At 40.3% G+C, this 22766-nt stretch overlaps 1 protein-coding gene and 1 long non-coding RNA gene across 10 annotated transcripts in view; one reads left to right on the forward strand and one right to left on the reverse strand.

Moving 5' to 3' along the window:
• Positions 1–2242, reverse strand: part of LOC102152465 — a 46087-nt gene extending 43845 nt beyond the window's left edge. For 4 of the 8 annotated variants that reach the window (XR_005357899.1, XR_005357897.1, XR_005357898.1 and 1 more), the window contains exons 1-2: positions 1893–2241; positions 1707–1811 (exon numbers count right to left, since the gene is read on the reverse strand). This is a non-coding gene — a long non-coding RNA (uncharacterized LOC102152465). Of the gene's footprint in view, positions 1–872; positions 1020–1607; positions 1812–1892 lie in introns of all 8 variants that reach the window. The other 4 variants (XR_005357900.1, XR_005357895.1, XR_005357894.1 and 1 more) reach the window with 4 other exon arrangements.
• Positions 2243–2409: 167 nt separating this feature from the next.
• NRBF2 (nuclear receptor binding factor 2) overlaps positions 2410–22766 on the forward strand; it is a 32981-nt gene continuing 12624 nt past the window's right edge. Inside the window, exons 1-2 of one of the 2 annotated variants that reach the window (XM_038534064.1) lie at positions 2410–2614; positions 18781–18865. In XM_038534064.1, the coding sequence (XP_038389992.1) occupies positions 2585–2614; positions 18781–18865 (115 nt within the window). In that variant the 5' untranslated portion in view covers positions 2410–2584. The remainder of the gene's footprint in view (positions 2615–18780; positions 18866–22766) is intronic. The other variant, XM_038534065.1, reaches the window with a different exon arrangement.

A 22766-nucleotide genomic window follows, 5' to 3' on the forward strand; every position in this document is an offset into this window, starting at 1 on the left:
TAATTGAGCACACCAAAGGCTTATAACTAGACAAACCTTTGAGGTCATCAATCCAATCTCCCACTTGATGCAGCAACATCCTCTACAACATCTCTGCCAAATGGTCCTTCCAGATTTACTTGAGCCATTCTAGAACTAGGGAAAGTATTATTACAAAGCCCCAGTGAATCTCCTCGCATAACTTAATTTTCTGTACTTCTGCTAGTATTTCTGTAGGAATTGCAAAGGTATGCACATGTTACATTTTGATAGCAGGGAACAGATCGTGCGCCTGTTCACACATAGGTGCTACAATGATTTATACAAACTTAGGGCATGGCAGTCATAGGAAGACAGATTATAGTTCAAACAAAGGAAGAATTCTCTGATCATTAAAAGTAGATCACACCAGATCACTCTTTGATTGGTGTAGCGAGCATTCAAGAAGAGATTGGACTATTATGACACTATAGATGAGTATGAGATTAGAGCAGCTTATATACAAGGAATGTTTGAAATTGAGTCTCATGGTAAATTCTGGAGAAACAAAGGAACCTTTCCAATGTGGCAAGTCCATCATTGGTGGCCCATTCAGGAATGGATCCTTTAACATGAAATGCATTTTCCAAGTGAGACACAGAAAGCACAGAAGCTTTGCAGCTTTTTAATGTTCTCCCAGGGGCACCTGGGTGACTCAGTCAGTTAAATGTCTGCCTTCAGCTCAGGTCATGATCCCAGGGTCCTGGGATGGAGCCCCACGTCAAGCTCCCTGCTCAGTGAGGAGCCTGCTTCTCCCTCTCTCTCTGCCCACCTTCTGCTCATGTTCTCTCTCTCTCAAATAAATACATAAAATCTTAAAAAATAAATGTTCTCCCAAAGGACTCTGGCCCCACCTTGCTGAGTTGCAGCACTCAGGCCTAGTGCTGAGCTCTTCTCATCTCTGACTCACTAGTAGGCATGTCCACTGTGTTCCCATCTATGATGGCCTGAGGATTTCTATAACCTTCCATTGATGGTCTCAGGAGATTAATGGGCTTTTCCTAATAGGTAAAGAAGTTGTGCATGTGTCTGAAAGGATACAAATCTGAAAGTAGTAAAAACAGTCAGTGGCAAGCTTTGGGTGCATCTACTGTTTCCCAACTTTCAAAGGAATCAGCTTGGCAGCTCTAAAGTCTTTGTAGGCCTGCGACCTTTTACTTTGATGACATGTCCATGTCCAGCACACTCTTCATAGCCTGCGGCTGGTCAGGTCAACAGGGTGACAGCAAGTGGCAGAAACTAGGGCTGGTAGATGCAATGTCTCTGTCACCATTTGGATATGGTTGTGTATATCCATCATGTCCTCTCTTTTGCTAATCTGAATGAAGTTTCTCTCACTGTTGAGTGCCTGAATGCATCATACTCTCCTTCCTTGTCCAGCTGCCATCTAAGTTTATTAAACCTGTCCACTGCACAGCCAGCCACTGGTGGACTTACTACTCATGTTTACAGTTTATCAAGAAAGTTGTGCCTCTGTATTCTACTGCCTTGAAGAGGTCTGTAATTGGGGTTTGTTTTTGTTGTTGTTTGTTTGCCTTATAACAAAGTATTGCAAAGTTAGTGGCTTAAAAGAATATGCATTATCTCACAATTTCCATGGGTCAGGAGACTGGGCACAGCTTCCATGGGTCCCCTGTCCAGGATCTCACAAGGACGCAATCAAGGTGTATGCTGGGCTGAGGCCTCACCTGAAGCCTGGGGTCCTCTTTCAAGCTCACACAGCTCTTGAGCAAATTCGTTTCTTTGGAGCCATCCAACTCATGGTGCCTCCATCCCAGCTCCTGATCTGTTCCCTTTACAACATAAATCACAATTATTTTTTGTCAAGTGAATTCCTTGATAAAAAGAACCCAGCAGAGTTGTTTAGCACATACCTGTTAACTTAATGAAGTGTTCTATTTGGCTATTTGTAACCCATATTCCTTTCTTAATTAGTTTGCTAACACCTAGAGGGCAGAGAGCTCTGAATCATTCGTTTGTCTCCCTCCAGGGGGAGATCTAGTCCAGCTCCCGGTATAGCACTGCTCAAGTCTGATTTTTGGAAAAAAAAAAAAATCAATCAGATGCAAGAATAATAAAGATGGGAACAGGAGAGCAAAGAAAGGTGTAGCAAAGCAGAGATTTGGGGGAAGTCACACTGGAAGAAAACGGGAGAGGCCAAGAGTATAAGACGGCCATTTTACTTAAGTTTCAACAAGGCTGCCCACCCCCACGTGACGTCAGAGACGCCGTCCAGAAGCTGAAGATACGCCTCTCGCGAGAGGAAAGATCGCCCAGAGGCAAGCGCGGGCCGGTCCGTGCCCCGCCTTCCCTGAGCCCCACCCACTCCGGGTCCTCACTCCCAGCTTGAACCAGCCACGTGTGACGCCATGACGCGTGCGTGGCCGCGGCGCAGGGGGCGGGGCCGCGGCGCGCCACCGGAGGAGGAAGTGGTGCGGTTGTTGCTCCCCGAGCGCGGAGAGGGCAGCTGCCGCCGCCGCCGCGTCGCCCTCTCTGCTGCGGTTCCTCTCCATGTGCCCCGGCGCCGTCGCTCCACTTCCTCAGGCCGCCGCTTGCCCCGGGGTCTATGGAAGTAATGGAAGGACCCCTCAACCTGGTGAGTAGCCCGCAGGGGGTCGTGGCCGCCGTCAGGAGCTTTTGCCTCAGGATCCGGTCGCGTCTCCGGCGTGCTGCAGACCCCCGAGGCCGGGAGGCGGGGGAGGCGGGTGCGGCGGGGCCGGTCCCCCAGCGGCGCCGCGCACGCAGCCCCGGGAAGCTGTCGCGTCCCGCCTCCCTCCGGCCCGGGGCCCCTCCTGCCGCCGTGCCGCGAGCGAGGGGCTTCCACCAGCGGAGAGAGCCACCTCCTCTTGAGGCTGGAGGCAATGCCTGCGGGCGCCACGTAGCCACCTCGCTGCAGCTGGAGGGGCACTGAAGCCGGCCGGGGCGGCGGGCTGTGTGGTGCGGGGTCTGACTTCTGACACACAGGGTCTGGAGTCCGAGAGGTGGGAGTAATACCCCCCCCCCACACACACACACACACTCTCTCCTATTTTTCCCTCCACCCATTTCTCACCTACGTTTAGATGCGTAAACTGAGAATCTCCCTTCTCAAATTAAGAGACAGCTGGGGAAGGAAAAAAAAAAAAAAAAAAAAAACAGGGCCGTCCCTGTTTTTAGCTTCGTTTGATCACTTTAGGCACAATAGGGTAGATGTTTGCCTTTCTCAGAAAAAGCGCTCATAGGCCGTTTACTTGTTTTTAGGCATTTCAGAGGTTCCCATTAAAACAACACGAGTTCTTTTCTGACTGACTACTGCATATTTTGGTTTCCTAGAGGGTGCCTGTTTGGGACACAGACGTCAGATCACTTAAGGTTGTAGACAGGCAGGAGGACCTTCTGGAGTCAGGTGTGCAGTTCTTTTGCGATGGCGGGCTCTGGTGGGCGGCGGTGGCGTTGGAGAAAGGGAGGCATGGAGAATTAGTGTCTCAAGTTGAAACTCTGAACCCTGGTGTCGTGGAGGAGCCCCAGGCTGCATTTAACAAACGTTCTGCAGACAAGCCGTAGAGCTTGGTGGTTTGAGTATAGATTCTGGAGCCAGACTGCTTGGATTTCAGTTCTGGCTTTGCCATTTAATAGCTGTGTGACCTTGGGCAAATTAGTTGACCTCACCTTGTTTCTGGTTTGTTGTGAGGATTAAAGGGGTAAATAGGTGTAAAGGGTTTAGAACAGTACCTTGTACCTAGTACAGTGTACAGTACAGAGTTAGCTGTTGTAGTGACCAGACCATAAGCTCTTAATTTAAAATCTCATTTGTAAAATGAAGACTTGGACTTGCTGAGCTTGAAAAGCCTAAGATTGATTCTAGGACCTAAAAAGCTGCTCCCAAATGACTGGTGCCAGGTTAGCTTCTGTGAGAAGCACCTCCCAGTTTTAAGTTGAGCCTGCCCCTATTGGTAAGAATTGTTTACACTTAAAAAGAACTGGATGAGATTTATGAATTTTTTAAAAACCAGGGACATATCTTGCACTTTCTTTGTTTTTAAGGCAACGTATAGTTTACAGTGAGATCTAATGGATGGATGACTCAATACTGAAACTTCACACAGAAATAACCAGTTTACAGAGTGCTTCAAAGTTCAAGTGTCCTTGCAAAGTGACCATTGGTTCAGTTCCAGTTAGCGTCACTTTATTTGGCTACAGGTTGCAGCATAACACCAGCCAACTGCCTTACTAGTGTGTGGTAGCTTATGAGAAGACTGGCACTGGGGGACAGCTGTAGATGGAGCAGCAGAATCCCCAGTTTAGGAAAAATTAGTTTAATGGTTACAGTAGTATTATCTTTCTATAGGGCAGAATTTTGGCTAGAGCCTTGTTAAGCAGGCTAGCATAATTCCATAATCCAGCCATAAAATGTATGTGGACAAACATCAGAAATTTGGCATCTTGAATTCTTAAACCATTTGCGATTTGAAAGATCTGAGTCCTAGCCTAGCTGTTTATTGGAAGATAACAGTTGAAGAGATTAACATTTACTTGGATCATTTTAACTGCTCTGTACCTTTGGGAGGCCTGTGAATTTGCCACTCAATTTTAAAAGATTGGGTTTTGTGTGTGTGTGTTTTAAGATCACTTTTTTTTTGTCAGCAGTTAACTCAGTATCCAGTTGACTGAACATGAGAAATAGTTCTCATGCTATGAGTTAATGAGTGCCTGTGAAAATCCCAGTATCCTTTTTCTAATGACATTCTAGTGTAGTCCAGATTTGTTGTATAAGGATTTATTACAGTACCTGGTTTATAATTATGTATCCTCAGAGCATCCTTGGAATTTAGGAAGAACTGCTTCCCAGTTTTATGGAAAAATGAGACTAGACTGAGAGAAATTAAGTAATTACTTAGATTGGTGGATCACAACTTCTTTGTTTTGGTATTGATTCTTTTATGTCAGGTTTACAGTAAGGACTGTGTATGCTTATTTCCTGGCAGTAGATTAAGATACAGAAGAGACTGGTTCAAAATAGTCATTTAGGGACACCTCAATGGGTGGCTCAATGGTTTAGCATCTGCCTTTGGCTCAGGGTTATGATCCCGGGTTCCTGGGATCGAGTCCCTCATCAGGCTCCCCACAGGGAGCCTGCTTCTCCCTCTGCCTATGTTTCTGCCTCTCTCTCTCTGTGTCTCTCATGAATAAATAAGTAACTTTAAAAAAAATCATTTAATATATAATACAGATACTGTGTTCTAGTTCTCTGGTTTTTGAAATTGGTTAAATGAAAAACGAAATCATATTTCCATTTTTGGGGGTGGGGGAATAACTAGTCTTTGGACTGAATAAATTTTATTTCATCAGCTTTTTTCTTTTTGTCAATTTTTAATACAGAAAAATTATAAAGTCACTTAGTGTATATTTAGGCATTTCTTTCCATTTAATTTTGGCAAAGTGAGTGCTGGTAGCAAATGTCAAGACTTGTGTGAGATAATTTATAGTTCTTTGATTTGTTTACTGCGTATTTGGGAAGTGATGTCAGACCATAATTTACACATGACTGTTGCTCATACTTTGTTTACCTACTCTGCAGACTCTGAGGACAAGGGTCCATGTGACTGTGTGGCCCAGTTGTGTGTTTGGCTCTATTAAGAGTGCTGAGAACGTTTTGTTGAGTAACTGAGTTTCCCTCTAGTCATTTCTCATCTAAGGAATCAGGTATCATGGTCCAGAGAATGACCTTGTATATACCCAGAATCTTTATAATTATCCCATCTTACTTATGGTGGCAGTGAAATCTTGAAGGTCAAAAAGAGGCTATTTTGAACCACCACTTCTTGTTGCCCTAAAAAAATTCAAGTAGAGTTTATCCTGTCACAGCTACATTGGGCTCAGTGGAAGCTCTCTGGGAAAAGATGATGGCAGAGCACTAAGACTTACCCAACAATAACTAAGTGCTGGGGTTGGCATCAGGCATTTTATACATACAGTTGACCTTTGAACAACGTGGGGATTAGGGGTGTCGGCCCCCCTATGAGGTCAAAAAATGCACATAAAACTTCTGACTACCCAAAGACTTTTTTTTTTTTTTAAGATTTTATTTATTCATGAGTGACACAGAGGCAGAGACATAGGCAGAAGGAGAAGCAGGCTCTATGCAGGGAGCCCAGTGTGGGACTCGATCCCAGGACTACAGGATCATATCCTTAGATGAAAGCAGATGCCCAACCACTGAGCCCACCCAGGGGTCCCAAGACTTTTTTTTATATGATTATACTGTCAATTTTTATTTATGAAGTTACTACTTTCCTTAAATTTCTGTACATTCCTTTATTATTTTCTATGTTTTCTGGATATTCAACAATAATCATAAAGAATTTTTTAAGGTTTATTTGAAATGGTGTGGGGGGAGGAGCAGATGGGGAGAGAGAAGCTCAAGCAGACTCCCTACTGAGTGCAGAGACTAATGCAGGGCTCAGTTTCACAATTGTGAGATCATGACCTGAGCTGAAATCAGGAGTTGGTCGTTCAACCAACTGAGGCACCCAGGCACCCCCTCCCCTGTAAAGAATATTGATAATAAATAAGAACATAATTTAAACATGCCTGTTACATTACTAGTATTTACATACACTTAAATATTTCCTTTTTTCATGATCATAATCTTTATTTAATGTTTCAAGTTTTTATTTAAATTCTAGTTAACATATAGTGTAAATTTTTTTTTATACTTTTTTAAAGATTTTATTTATTTATTCATGAGAGAGACACACGGAGAGAGAGGCAGAGACACAGGCAGAGGGAGGAGAAGGAGGCTCCATGCAAGAGCCGGATGCAGGACTTGATCCTGGAACTCCAGGATCACATCCTGAGCTGAAGGCAGACACTCAACCGCTAAGCCACCTAGTCATCCCTATATAGTGTAATACTAGTTTCAGGAGTAGAATTTAGTGATTCATCACTTACATATAACACCTGGTGCTCAATCACAAGTACCCTCCTTAATACCGTCACTCGCTTATTCCATTCCCCCCACCCACCCGCACTTCAGCAAACCTTTTTTTTTTTTTTTTTTAAGATTTTATTTATTCATGAATGACACACAGAGAGAGAGCCAGAAACAGAGAGAGAGCCAGAGACACAGAGGGAAAAGCAGGCTTCTCACAGGGAGCCTGATTTGGGACTCGATCCCTAGACCCAGGATCACACCCTGAGCTGAAGGCAGACACACAACTGCTGAGCCACCCAGGTGTCCCAAACCCTATTTATTTTCTATAGTTAAGAATCTCTTCTGGTTTGCCTGCCCCTTCCTCTCTCTCTCTCTCTTTTAATTTCTTTCCCTCATGTCATCTGTTTTGTTTCTTAAATTCCAGTATGAGTGAAATCATATGGTAGTTGTCTTTCTCTGACTGGCTTATTTCATTTAGCATAATACCCTCTAGTTCCATCCATGTCTTTGCAAATTGCAGGCTTTCATTCTTCTTTCTTTCTTTCTTTCTTTCTTTCTTTCTTTCTTTCTTTCTTTCTTTCTTTCTTTCTTTCTTCTTTCTCTTTCTTTCTTTCTTTCTTTCTTTCTTTCTTTCTTTCTTTCTTTCTTTCTTTCTTTCTTTCTTTCCTTTCTTTCTTTCTTTCTTTCTTGATTTTATTCATTTACTCATGAGAGACACACAGAGAGAGAGAGGCAGAGACACAGGCAGAGGGAGAAGCAGGCTCCATGCAGGGAGCCTGATGTGGGACTCGATCCCGGGACTTCAGGACCACACCCTGGACCGAAGTCAGGCACTAAACCCCTGAGCCACCCAGGGATCTCCCTCTTTTTTTTTTTTTTTTAATCGATTTTTTTTTAAAGATTTTATTTATTTATTCATGACAGAGAGAGAGGCAGAGACACAGGCAGAGGGAGAAGCAGGCTCTATGCAGGGAGCCCGACGTGGGACTCGATCCTGGGGCTCCAGGATCACACCCTAGGCCAAAGGTGGTGCTAAACCCCTGAGCCACCGGGCTGCCCCTTTCATTCTTTTTGTACACACACACACACACACACACGTGTATATATATAAAACACTTTTTTTTTTTTTAATAAAACACGTCTTTATCCATTCGTCAGTTGATGGACATTTGAGCTCTTTCCATAATTTGATTATTGTTGATAATGGTACCATAAATATTGGGATGCATGTGCCCCTTTGAATCACTATTTTTGTATTCTGTGGATAAATTCCTAGTAGTGCAATTGCTGGGTGGTATGATAGTTTTAATTTTCTGGGGAACCTCCATACTGTTTTCCAGATTGGCTGCACCAGGGTGCATTCCCACCAATAGTGTACCCTTTCTCTGCATTCTACCAACACATTCTGACAGGCATGAGATAACTTATTACAGTTTTGATTTGTATTTCCCTGATGATGAGTGCTGTTGAGCATCTTTGCGTGTGTCTGTTGGCCATCTGGATGTCTTCTTGGAAAAATGTCTATTTGTGTCTTCCGCCCATTTCTTAACTGGATTGTTTTGGGGGATGTTGGTTTTGATGATAAGGTCTTTTTTTTTTTTTAAGATTTTATTTATTCATGAGAGACGGAGAGACAGAGACACAGGCAGAGGGAGAAGCAGGCTCCATGTAGAGAGCCCATTGTGGGACTCCTGGTACTCCTGGATCACGTCCTGAGCCACCCAGGCATCCCTGATGATAAGTTCTTTAGAGATTTTGGATGCTAACCCTTTCCAAGATATGTTATTTGCAAATATCTTCTCCCATTCTGTGGGTTGCCTTTTAATTTTGTTGATTGTTTGTTTCCTTGAAGTCCCAGTAGTTTATTTTTTATTTTGTTTCCCTTTCCTTTGAAGATGTGTAGTAAGAAGTTGGCTATGGCTAGTGTCAAAGGGGCTGCTGCTCCCTGTTCCTCTAGGAGTTTAATAGTTTCCTATCACATTTAGGACTTTCATTGATTTTGAATTTATTTTTATGTATAGTGTAAGAAAGTGCTCCACTTTCATTCTTCTCCATGCTGCTGTCCCAATTTTCCCAACTCCCCAAAGACTTAACTAATAAATAGCCTACTGTTGACTAGAAGTCTGGCCAATAACATAAATATTGGATTAACACATTTTGTATGATATATGTATTAAGTACAATATTCTCACAGTAAACTAGAGAAAATACTAAAATCATAAGGAAAATACTTTGCAGTACTGCACTGTATTTACTGAAAAATAAATCCACGTATAAATGGACCTGTTCAGTTCAAACCGATGTTGTTCTAAGGTCAACTGTATATTTTGTCTTTTTAGTAGCTGTATATTTCCCCATTTTACTGATGAAGACATTGAAATGCAGAGTAAATGGTGATAGTGGGATTTGAAAGCAAACTTCTCATTAAAATAGTGATCTTACTATTAGATCAGTGTTTGCGCATTTGTTTTGATGGTGATCCACAGTGAGATTTTTACATAATGACCAGTATATGCATACATATGTATATATTACTGCAGAGTTGCCACATTATGCATGTGCCTCTTGGAATTGTGCAAAATGCAGGGGCTCTCATAAATTTCATGCAAAACAAAACTAATATTTACTATGTAATATTTCTGTTAGGGTTTTTTTGTTGTTGTTGTTGTTTTTAGATTTTTTATTCATTTGACAGAGCACACAAGCAAGGGGAGTGGCAGGGAGAGGGAGAAGCGGATTCCCCACTGAGCAGGAAGCCCAGACTCAGGCAGGGCTCTTTCTTTCTCAGGACTCTGGGATCATGACCTGAGCTGAAGGCAGGCGCTTAACCAACTGAGCCACCCAGGCACCCCTTAGTATTAGGTTTTTTAAAATTCTAATATTTACTATTAGAGTTTAAATATTTACTCTAATTACTTACTGTTAGGTTTTTTAAAATCCTGGTTTTGACCCACTAAATTGATTTCACAACTCATTGGTGAATTGTATCCTATGATTTGTCTTCATAGCAGATGGTGGCGGTTCCGAAGAAAAGTAAGCTACACTGAAAATGAGGTGGGGGGTAAAAAGATACTGGAGAGCTGCATGTGGGAGAAATTGATCCTTAGAATCAAAAACAAGTCCTGGACTTTTTTAAACACTTGAGCGGTTATCTTAAGTATAATTGTATTACATTAGTTTGACAGGTCAATTCAGTGCTTACTGTTAGGGGATATTACTTACCCATAGGAGACTTAACAGTGAATTTATTGGGAAAGGGTGAATGTGGCTTCTTCTTTGCTCTCTATTGAAGACTCTATCACAAGGTTCAAGAGTACATTACATTTTCCTCTGTCTTTTTGACATTGTATTTATTCCTTTTTTGGTCATCTTTATGTATAGCTTTCCTCAAGGACCCAGAAATAAATGGAAAATAATAGAAGTTGTTTTTTTTTTGTTTTGTTTTGTTTTGTATTTTAATTTGTTTTTATAGCAGTTAGGAGGCCCCTGGATGGCTGGGTCAGTTGGGTGTCTGCCTTCAGCTCAGGTCATGATTTCCAGGTCCTGGGATCAAGCCCCATGTTGGGCTCCTGCCCCCTCCCCCTGGCCATTTGTGCTTTCTCTCTGTCAGATAAATAAAATCTATTAAAAAAATAAAGCCATTAGTATGTGGAAGTAGAAGGTACTTCTTTGTGGAGGCAGTCCCTTAGTAATCTAGTTGTAGTTAGGATTTTCACTGGTTGCAGGTGATGAAAGGCACTTCAGATTAGTTTATGCCAAAAGGGATAATTTTATTGAGATTACTTACCGGAATCAAAAGAAAAGTGCAAGAAGGGCAGGGCTACAATGTGGGTGGGTCTAGGAATGTAGGGAACCTGAGGCTCAAAGATAATCAAATTCTCCCTCTGCCTCATTAGGCTTGACTGCTTTACTTATATCTGCAGATTTCTATTATTTGGCTAATTCCTGAATGGCAACATTAGTTACAACCACTTAAAACTTTCTTGACATACTCCCTTTTCTTAAGTTTGAGAACCTAGTGGAACAAATACTTTGTTATTTCCAGAATACGGTTTATCTCAGAGTCGATTTCCATTGTCTTTATTAGCGGTCACTTTTTCCTGCTTCACATGCTTACCGTGTTTATTGTATGTCATACATTGTGGACAATATATTGTAGAGACTGAAATAGGCACCTTCTTCTAAAGAGTATTTTGTTCTGGTTGGCAGTTAAAATACTGGCAGATCACTGTGATCTAGTCTAAATTTGGTTTTTGGGCCTGTTTTCGTTTTACCCGTAGAGCCGAGAGTGTGATCCCTCTTAGGGATCCTGGGGCCTTAATTGAAGCCCTGGTGTTCACCAAGGTTACTATGCTCAGTCCAGGTCTAAACTGCAACCTGTCTCCCCAGCACTGGCTTCTGAAATGTCTGCACAGTGTCTGCTAGGCCTCCTGGAATTATAGTCTATGCTTGTGCAGCTTAGGCATTGGCTCAGGACCTGAGGATTTTCTTATGCCTATTTTTAGGTTGTCTTTTTTATTACTGCAGTTCCCTCCAGTGCTGGACCCTCCTCAAATTCCAGCCTTTTGACTCCAGTCCCTCTCTCTTCCCAGTTAGATACTGCCTTCTGCTTGGGTTTTATTTTTTTGCACTATATTTTGGAAAGTGCTCTCAGAAAGAAAGCCAGGTGAATGTAAGTCTCACCTTGTGCTTTTTCCCTTTTCTTGAAAATGTAGCTTTCTAGTACTTTTTTGTTCAGTGTCTGTAAACTTGCTTTTATATATTGTATCCAGCTTTGTAATTGTCTATAACTGGAGATAAACCAATGCCAGCTACTCCCTCATAGCTGGATCATAAATTTAAATCTCCATGAGAATTTGAGAGGTTCTCAGCAAAATTACATCAGTTTATTGTAAATCCTAAATCCCAGAAAGTAATTTAATGAGATTGTATTATCATGAAATCTAATACTCCGTACTCAGTGATATAGTATCACATCCTCATGAGGATTGGCCAGTTGTGCTTTCCCTATTTAAACATTACCTATTTCTAGGAGTGCCTGACTGGCTCAGTCAGTAGAGCATGTGAGTCTTGATCTCAGGGTTGTGAGTTTAAACCTCACTTTGGATGTAGAGGTTACTTTAAAAAAAAAAAATTCTGAATACAGTTTGAAGCAACTTATAATAAAAGATGAAGATTAGTATATGAGTTATACACCCAATTATCCCAAAATTTAGGAGCTTAAAATAACACACGTTTGTTTTCTCAATTTCTGTGAGCCAGGAATAAGGGCATGGCTTCACTAGGTGCTTTGTTTCAGGATCTCTTAAGACTTCCATCAAGGTGTCACCTGGGGCTGTGGTCCCATTTGTGAAGGTTCTGTGGGGCAGGAGCTGCTTCCAAACTCACATGACTGATGATAAGATTCAGTTCCTTGCTGGCTGTTGGCAAACTACCCTCAGTTCCTTCATGTGAGCAGTTCACAACATGACTGTTGTCTTCATTAAAGTGAGCAAGGGAGAGAGAGTGCTACCAAGATGGAAATGACAGTCTTTTGTAACCCAATCGTAAAAGCAGCATCCATTACCTTGTGCACTATTGGTGGGAGTGCAGGTTGGTACAACCATTACATACAAAACAGTATGGAGGCTCTCAAATTAAGAATAGAACTACCTTATGATCCAACAGTTCCACTTCTGGGCATTTGAAGAAAATGAAAACACTAACTTGAAAAGATATGTGGACCCCATGTTCATTGAAGCATTATTTACAATAGCCAAGATATGGAAGCAACCTAAGTTTACATTGATGGAAAAACGGATAAAGAAGGTGTGGTACTTATACATAGAATATTATTTAGCCACACACAAAAAATGAAATCTTGGCCATTTATGACAACATGAATGGACATAGAGGGCATTATGCTATGTGAAGTAAGAGAAAGACAGATCTGTGCGATTTCACATATATGTAACTTTAAAAAGCAAAACCAAAACACAAGCTCATAAAAGAACACATTGGTAGTTGCCATAGATGGAAATGAGGGGGTGGTCAGAATGGATGAAGGAGATCAGAAGGTATAAACTTGCAATTATGAATAAGTCCTAGGATATATGTATAGCATGGTGACTATAGTTAATAATACTGTATTGCATATTTGAAAGGTGCTAAAGTAGTAGATCTTAGAAGTCTTCATCCAAAGAAAAAAGTTTTTGGGGTGACTGAGTGGTTCAGTTGGGTAAGTGTCTGATTCTTGATTTTGGCTCAGGTCATGATCCAGAGGGTCCTGAAATAAAGCCCCACACAGGGGCTCTGTGCTGGGCGAGGATCCTGCTTAAGATTATGTCTTTCCCTCTGTTCCCCACCTCTAAAAAAATGTTTTTTGTAGCAGTGTATGGTATGATAAATAGGTTTATTATGGTGATCATGTTGTAGTTTACACAAATACCAAATCATGTACATCTGAAACTAATGTAATGTTAATTGGCAGCTATACCTGAATTAAAAAAGAAAATACCTATGAGAAGCAACTACTAATGATTAGTTAACTGTGACATATTTGAGTGGAAAAGATAATTAGGACAGAAAACATTGATTTTTTTTATTGTGAACTATAGTTGACATAGTATTATGTTAGTTTCAGGTATATAACATAGTGATTTAACAATTTTATACATTATTTAGTGCTTACCGTAAGCAAGCAGTAAGTAGTCACGTCTGTCATCATACAACATTATTACAGTATCATTGACTACATTCCCTGTGCTGCACTTTTCATCTCAGTGACTTATATAACTGGAAGTTTGTATCTCTTAATCCCCTTCACCTATTTCACCCATCAACCCACACCTTTCCCTCTGGCAACCACCAGTTCTCTTTATGAATTTGTTTCTGTTCTGTTGGTTTGGAAAACACGGATGCTTATGAAAGATTTATATACTTTTTTTGGGGATCCCTGGGTGGCGCAGCGGTTTAGCGCCTGCCTTTGGCCCAGGGCGTGATCCTGGAGACCCGGGATCAAATCCCACGTCGGGCTCCTGGTGCATGGAGCCTGCTTCTCCCTCTGCCTGTGTCTCAGCCTCTCTCTCTCTCACTGTGTGCCTATCATAAATAAAAATTAAAAAAAAAAAAAAACTATATACTTTTTTTATTTTTAAAGATTTTTATTATTTATTTATTTGAGAGACACACAGCAAGTGTTGACTGGAGCAGAGGGAGAAGGTATAGGACAAGCATACTCTCGCAGAGTAGAGAGAGTGGGGAGCCTGACACGGGGGCTCAGTCTCAGGACCCTGAGATCATGGCCTGAGCAAAAGTTAGATGTTTAACCAACTGAGCCATCCTGGCACCCCTCTACACTTTTTTTTTTTTAAAAAAAGATTTTATTTATTTGAGGGAGAGATAGAGCATAAGCAGAGGGGAGAGGGAGAGGCAGGATCCTCACTGAGCAGGGAGCCCCACATGGGGCTTGATCCGGGACCCTGGGATCATGACCTAAGCCAAAGGCAGATGCTTAACCAACTGAGCCACCCAGGTGCCCTAAGATTTATACGCTTTTATACAAAATCCAGAGTTAAAGAGACAAAAAATTGAGCTCATTTATTTACTGGTGAGGGACAAGAAAATGGGTTAATAGAGTTGAAGCTCTTGAAGAGTATTGATAGCCTTTCCCGCCTAACAATTTCCTGCCAATAATGATACTTTAAGAAAAAGGTAAATAAAATTTAGGCTTAATTTTTTTCTTTTTTTTTAATTGCGTTGTGCTTTTATTTATTTTAAAAAAAAATTTAAAGACTTTATTTATTTATTCATGAGAGAGACACAGAGAGAGGCAGAGACACAGGCAGAGGGAGAAAAGCAGGTTCCCTGCAGGGAGCCCCAGGGATCAGGCCCTGGGCCGAAGGCAGCTAAACCGCTGAGCCACCTGGGCTGCCCCTTAATTTGTTTTCTTTAGTACCCAAACTATATGCATTCTTGGCTTAAACATTTTTTTAATTGTTTAATGAAGCCATTCATAAAGACCTAGTGTCTTTTATCCTTTTTGAATGAATGTGAAATAATGATAAAGCCTTTTCCATAAATCCTAGTGCATCTTAAAATACTTGGCAAAAGAAAAACATGTTACCAGAATTAAAATATATCAGTGCCCAGATTGCTTTTGGAGTCTGTTTCCATTTCAATTGCTTATTGTTTCTATTTTATTTTAAATTACTAAGGAAACTTATAGACTTAATGTATTTAAAGGTTGTGATTCTACCAAGAACAGTATTTAAAGAAATTGATTTTAAAGGGTTCTTTAAAGATTGTTTTAAAAATAAGTATTGGGGAATCTGGGTGGCTCAGTTGATTAAATGTCCGACTTTTGACCTCAGCTAAGTCTTGATCTCAGCATTGTGAGTTCACGCCCTGAGTTGGGCTTCACATAGAGTGTGGAGCCTACTTTTAAAAAAAGAAATATCAATAATAATAAATAAAAATAAGTATTACCAAAATAAATTTCCGATAATATTTTCAGTTAGGAAAAAAAGCAGTTTAGTTTCCCCAACTACATTGTGAGCTTAATGTCAAGTACTGCCAAAACTTTTATTGTCTGTTAATTAGTTTGATATTCACAATACTCTTATTTTTGAGATGGAAAAAAACTCAGAAAATTAAGGAAGTCAATTTCATGTGTTTAGTAAGTGTTCAAGCTGAGATTTCAACCAGTCGAGCTCTGTAAAGAGTCTGGGCTTGCTACATGTCTAAAAGACCTTAGTAGGAATTGTATTTTTTTTAAAGATTTTATTTATTCATAAAAGACAGAGAGAGAGAGAGAGAGGCAGAGACATAGGCAGAGGGAGGAGGAGGCTCACTGTGGGGAGCCCGATGGAGGACTCGATCCCAGGATCCTGGGATCATGACCTGAGCCAAAGGCAGATGCCAAACCACTTAGCCACCCAGGCATCCCGTATTTTATTTTATTTTTTTTAGTAGAGAATTTGATTGCTTGGCGCCACATAATCTAGAGTAGGGGTGTGTTTTTAAATGAGCTGTAACTGGGGATGCCTGGGTGGCTCAGTGGTTGGTTGAGTGTGTCTGCCTTCGGCCTGGGGCATGGTCCTGGAGTACCCGGATGGAGCCCACTTCTCCCTCTGCCTATGTCTCTGCCTCTCTTTCTGTGTCTCTCATGAATAAATAAAATCTTTAAAAAAGAGGAAAAAGAAAAAAAGCTGTAACTCCTGAATTGGCAGTGATCAGAGGAAATTAGACTTTACATGGGGAGTTTTTAATGAAGTCAGGAGAGATAGGAGATCCTGTTCTCACCACTTGAGAACTTATTGTTTCTTTGGTGTTCAAGAAACCATTTTTTCTGTTACTGCGGAGCTTGAAGTTGAAATAGGGAGCTTCATAAGTATAGTACAAGGTAGAAAACAGTTAATGTCATCAGAGACACAGATCATAGAGACATAGCATCAGAGCGAGGTGACCTAAGAGAGCATCTCATCCCTGCTTCTCAAAGTGTCCAGGAGCCAGACACTTCAGCTGCACCTGATCTACACCTACTGAATTAGTTTGCAGTTTAACGAAATTCCCAGGTGATTTGTAGTCCATTAAAGCTTGAAGCACAAAATCTGGTCTGTGTCTATCATTTTACAGAACCTGAAGGATGAAATAATTTAGATGGTTAGTGGGAGAGCCAAGACTTGAGTCCAGAGCCATGGGTTTGCGGTAAGGTTGGATCTGCACTTTGCCATCCACTTGAATTTCAGAGCAGGTTTGTCTCTTATGTAAAGCTTTTTTCAAAGCTCAGAAAGATTACGGCACCTGCAAATTCTACCCTTTCTTTTTCTTGTACTACCTAGACCTAGAACCTTGTTGATCGGCTGCCATTTGGATTAACTGTATTATCAGAACACACTACTTAGAGAAATCGTGTTGATCATAATTTAGCTTCATGTATATTCTCTTCCCAAAAGATCTGTATCATTCCTGGGTACTGTAAAATATACTATGTTCACAACATATTTTTTGCTCAGTTAAAAGTATTTTAAGCCCGTAGCCATTTATTTTGCCCATTATTATTTTCAGGAATAAATTGAGACTTAAGGGAAGAGTTTCATTATTATTTGAGAATAAAAAGCCTCTGAAACAGTTGAAATAGATGATCTTGCTTTTAAAGAGTGTTGCTGTGTCTTCCTTACAAAAATAGAAGGGAAAGTAAACAGCAAGCATTGCTGAGAGTGTGTTTTCTACTTTTGTCTTCACCTCTGTTTTACATTGAGCATGGTTTGCAAACATGCCCAGAATATTTCTAATCTCAGTTACCAAACTGATTCTCTGAAGTGTTTTTATGAGGCATCTGTGGCAGTTTTTGAAAAGCATTCAAGATAAATCACTTTACACCTGACAGAACAGATTATGCTTTTTGCCTTCTTAAAAAACTGAGGTAAAGGGCGCCTGGCTGGCTCAGTTGGAAGAGCATGTGACTTAATCTTGGGGTTGTGGGTTCAAGCCCTACATTGAGTATAGAGATTACTTAAAAAAAATAAACTTAAATTTTTTTTTTTAAATGTGGTGAAGTACACAAAGCATAAAATTTACCCTTTATAATTTTTAAGTACACAGTATAGTTGCAAGTATATTCACTTGTTGTGCAACAGATCTCCAGAACCTTTCACCTTGCAAAACTGAAACTCTACACCTTCAACAACTCCGTTTTCTCTCCTGCCACCCCCTGGCAACCACCATCTCACTTACTGCTTTTATGAGTTTGACTACTTTAGATACCATGTTAGCAGGATCATACAGCATTTGATTTTTGTAACTGGCTTATTTTATATTTTATTATTAGCGTTAATGTCCTTGGAGTTCATCCCTGTTGTGACATGTGTCAGAATTTCCTTCCTTTTCAAGGATGAGTACAGATTCCATTGTGTACGGATACTACATTTTGTTTATCCGTTGATCTGTTGATGCATATTTGCATTGCTTCCACCTTTTGGCCATTATGATTAATGCTCCTGTGTACATAGGCATACAGTGCTCCCCCCCTTCTTTTTAATAAGCTTTGCTAAATCATCTGTGAGTTTGTGAGGAAGACTACACTAGAATTGAGTTGATCCTTTCTTTCTCCTTGCCTGCGTAACTGTATAATCTTGGGTAAGATATGTGGCCCCTGTATGTCTGCTGGATCTCCTTATTTAAGAAAGGGAGGGATACTCATAAGGTTGTAGGAACTCCTAAAATGTAGCACAGATGTGAAGAGGCTGATAACTACTTATTAATCCATTTATCTTCATATTCTGGAGCACTTCAGTCATTTGCTTTCAGAACTTCTGAGTTTGTTGTTTTGGTCAGTGGTACCTGAAAAAAAAATTGCTGTAATATTAAATATCCATATTATTAATTCCTCAGCTGTACAGTGTTCCAATTTCTATTTTGAATAGTAAATTTAATGTTGAAAGGGATATAAGAGAAGCTTGAGTTTTCTGTAATTTCCTGATTATAGTTTTTAAATGATACAGACTAGTGAAGGGATCTGCAAGATAATTTGTTTTGAAAAGAGATTGTTAAAAATTAAATACACATTTTAAGTAATAATCTGTGATGGTAACAACTCTTGGTTAATCTTTAAAGAGTAAAAGAATGTGGATTACTGAAGGAGTTAAGTGTGTGGTGTGAAACTTGATGGTTTATTGGTAGAGTTGAGAAGTTTTAACTTCTTTCAGATGCTACAGCTCTAGGAGCTACCCATTAGATTCCTTACAGACATAGCTGTGATGGTTTGATGTGTGGCAGAAAAAAGCATTATTTATCTTGTCAAAAGAATTTTTTAAATCTTTTTTTATATATATATAATTGAGAGGAATTTAGGAATGTTTCTCTTCTAGGCTCATCAACAGAGCAGACGAGCAGATCGTTTATTAGCTGCAGGGAAATACGAAGAGGCGATTTCTTGTCATAAAAAGGCTTCAGGTGAGTGTTCTTCTAAAGAAATACTGACTTTAAAACTGGAGGGCAATTTCTTTTCTCCAGCATATCTCAATAATTTATTCAGAACAAAAGTCACAATAATGATGTGCTATTATTATTGTATAATACAATACAAGGTTGTATATACAACTGTGTATACAAGGTTGTATACACAAGGTTGTATACAAGGTTGACACTACTGACCCACCAGATCATCGGTTTGGATTACTTTTCAAGTAAGTATGCTGGATTTCCCGGTTGATCCTTCACATAATCTTCCTAAATTGTGAAGGTTGCATGCCATGCAGTATTGGTAAATGACTCCTGAACACAGCTTTCTGAGTCCAGAGATCCCTAAAGCTAGAAGTGATTGCAAGAAGTCTACTGGTTTATTTTAGTTATTATGGAAAAATGGATTTCAAATAGGCGTTTTGGATTATGAAAGCAAAAACTAAATTCTAACCAATTAGTTTTCACTAAATTTGTTTTCTAAGATGCTGATAGTATTCTTTTTCAGTTTCCTTCTGAATATTTCATCTGTACATTCATGCCTATGGTATGCTGATGATAGCTTTCTTTTAGGTACGGAATTTAGAATTAATGACTTATCAGACACTTAATTCCATCCCAGGCAATTGCACAGTCTAGCACATGTTGAACTCAGAAATAGATCTTTGGGGTCTGTTTTGTACAGACTGGTTTCTGTTGGCTGATAAACAAAACTAAAAGCTGGGGCACCTGGGTGGCTCAGTGGTTGAGCATCTGCCTTTGGGTCAGGTTGTGTTCCCAGGGTCCTGGAATTGAGTACTGCATTGGGCTCCCTGTGGGGAGCCTGCTTCTCCCTCTGCCTGTGTCTCAGCCTCTCTGTGTCTCTCATGAATGAATGAGTGAATGAATGAATGAATTCTTAAAAAAAAAAAAAAACCTAAAAGCTTTGATGAGGGAGTGTTTTATTCATGCTGCATTCAAAATAAGTCACTTTCCTTACAGCAAGTCTTACAGTCTTTCTGCTAGAGAAAGACACTTTTTCTCCTTCTAGGCCACTGTGATGATTAAAGCCATGCTGTTTCTTGGCAGTATACCCTTCCAGTGTTGCCTTAGTGCTGAAATACAGACCACACAGTGGATACTGGTTTGAATAAGTTCTTTTATGTCAGTGATTTTTGCCTACGAGCTGGTGATTTTTCAGATAAAATTTCAAGTCTTATTGTTAAAAAATTAGTTTTGCCACTGAAGTATACTCCTTCAGCAGTAGAGCCAAGAGCGTAATAGGTACCCTGTAAGTCTTTTTGAATTTTTATGGTGAATTTTATGGGGAGCTTTTTTATACAACATTAAACTTGGCAACCAGTGCTTTTTAAATCTTTCAGAAACCATATTTTGTTGTGAATCATATTGTTAAATTTATAGTCACTATACAGAAAAGAAAATGTACCATACACTGTTTTTTAAAAAGTGTTGTGGATGAATGCCAGTGAAATAATACCTTTAATTAAATATCCCACAATGGTTGTAGTTACATATGTATAAAATATATTACAATGGGGTGATCAGCATACATTGTGTATTGAACAGCAGAAGATTGAGTATATAAAAGAGAGAAAGGTCTCCTTCATTTCTATCCTACATCCATCTTTGAGGAGTGAAGACTGATGTTGGGCTTTACACCCCTCTCACTTTCTCAGTATCTACATTCTACAAGATTCTCAGCAATACAAAAGATAAAGGCAGCCTTTTGGATCCCATTAGCTCTAATTAGGGAGATAGAATTTAAGTATGATTAGTTAATCCCACTGAGCTGATTTGATTTGGAGTTCAGACTTGGTTAAAAATAGCCTTGTATTTTAGAGTGGAGTTGTGAATGTAATGCTAGCTTGAAAATTGACATGGTTAGGGGCGCCTGGGCGTCTTAGTTGGTTAAGCGCCTGATTAAATTTTGGCTCATGTCATGATCTCACAGTCCTGGGATTGAGCCCTGTGTTGGTCTCCATGCTCAGCAAGGAGTTTGCTTGAAGATTCTCTCCCTCTGGCCCTCTCCCTGCTCACACACACACATACTTTCTCTTCTCAAATAAATAAATGAATCTTTAAAAAAAAATAATGTGGTTAGAGTAAGCTGAATCTTTAAAAAAAAATAATGTGGTTAGAGTAAGCTTAGTATTTTCTGAATTGACTTCTCTATCTAGGGCTTATAGCTGAGGTGTTTGGGAAAATGGATGTAGATATATTCTGAAGTGAAGGAACTTGGTGTTTGGAAATTATTTTAGAACCATGACAGGGAAGGTTCTCATCTGAGAAAGAAAGAAAGGAAAACCTGAAATAAAGAACTTGGGGCAAAAGATGAGTCCTCTTTGACTTTTCGAGACCAGAGGAGATTGAGACTGAACACTGATCCTGAGATTACATAGCTAAATTCATAGCCCCCATACTTAGTGGTGTTCTGATGGATTTTTTTATTTTTAAGTAAGCTTACACCCACTGGGCTTGAACTCACCTCAAGATCAAGAGTCACTTGCTCTACTAACTGAACCAGCCAGGTACCCCAGATGGTAAATGTTTTTGGACAGTGCCTGGATTAGACAAAATCGAGCATCTGAGCACTCATTTGACAGATAAGCTGAGATACCAAATCCAGAAAGAAAAAGCCATCTGTCCAGTAGGAGCAGGGGAGGAGGATGTGTCCACATTTTATCACCCTATATTGAAAGAAAAATTTAAGAAACCACAGACTCCCAAGGCTTCAGGATTGTTAGAAAAATGTATTGCTTTAAATCCTCGATTAGCATCTATAACTAGATTGATAGAATTCTCACTGTAGTCTTACACAGTCCACTTCCCTAAGTGGGTTTCATTTCTTTCACAAATAGCAAAAAGCAAAAACTTGAATGCAAAGTTAATAATAGCCATTTATAATGCTTAGAACTTGAGCACTGCAGAAGATGAGCAGACGTTTGAGTGCGGTGTTTATATGTATTTGGTTGAAAACAGTTCTTGACCTGGACCTTCCCAGGAAGCTATGGCAACAGGAAAATGATTCAGAGCAGATCAGTCTTTGTCATTCAGAGGCAGTGGTTTTCTGTGTGTGTGCAGATAAGCTATACATTTTGTACTTTGGTGCCAATTTAACAGATTCATGATAGAATAGGGAAAGGTGTTTAAAAAGTAATAAATTCTTCACATGATTTTAGTTCCTTTTCCCCATCATTTATTTAATGTCTACCTTAAATATTAGTTTTGTGTTATAATTGAAGGAAGTAGTTTAACCTGAATTGTTAGAATTTTTGGAGATAAAAAGTACTTCTTTCCTAAATTTTCATCTTAGTGGGGCATATGTGACTCTGGAACAAGTTCATGACTGTGTGATCAGATGACAGTCTATTTCTCTGGGGTGCTTGGGTGCCTCAGACGGTTGAGAGCCTGCCTTCGGCTCAGATCATGGTCTCCAGGGCCTAGGATCAAGTCCCGAGTTAGGCTCCCTGCTCAGTGGGGAGTCTGCTTCTCCCTCTGCTTGTGTGCTCTCTCTCAAATGAATGAAATTTTTTTTTTTAAAGATTTTATTCATTCAAAAGAGAGGGTACACCAGTGGGGGGAGGGACAGAGGGAGAGAGATGTGCAGAACCCAATGCAGGGCTTGATATCACAACCCTGAGATGACCTGAGCCCAAACTAAGAGTTGGATACTTAACAGATGGTGCCACGAAGGCCCCCCCATTTTTTTCTTTTAAAATAACCTTTTTATTAAGACCCAGATTTTAGGGATCCCTGGGTGGCGCAGCGGTTTGGCGCCTGCCTTTGGCCCGGGGCACGATCCTGGAGACCCGGGATCGAATCCCACGTCGGGCTCCCGGTGCATGGAGCCTGCTTCTCCCTCTGCCTGTGTCTCTGCCTCTCTGTCTCTCTCTGT

Source organism: Canis lupus, chromosome 4 (genome assembly GCF_011100685.1).
Source record: "Canis lupus familiaris isolate Mischka breed German Shepherd chromosome 4, alternate assembly UU_Cfam_GSD_1.0, whole genome shotgun sequence".
NCBI lineage: Eukaryota > Metazoa > Chordata > Mammalia > Carnivora > Canidae > Canis > Canis lupus.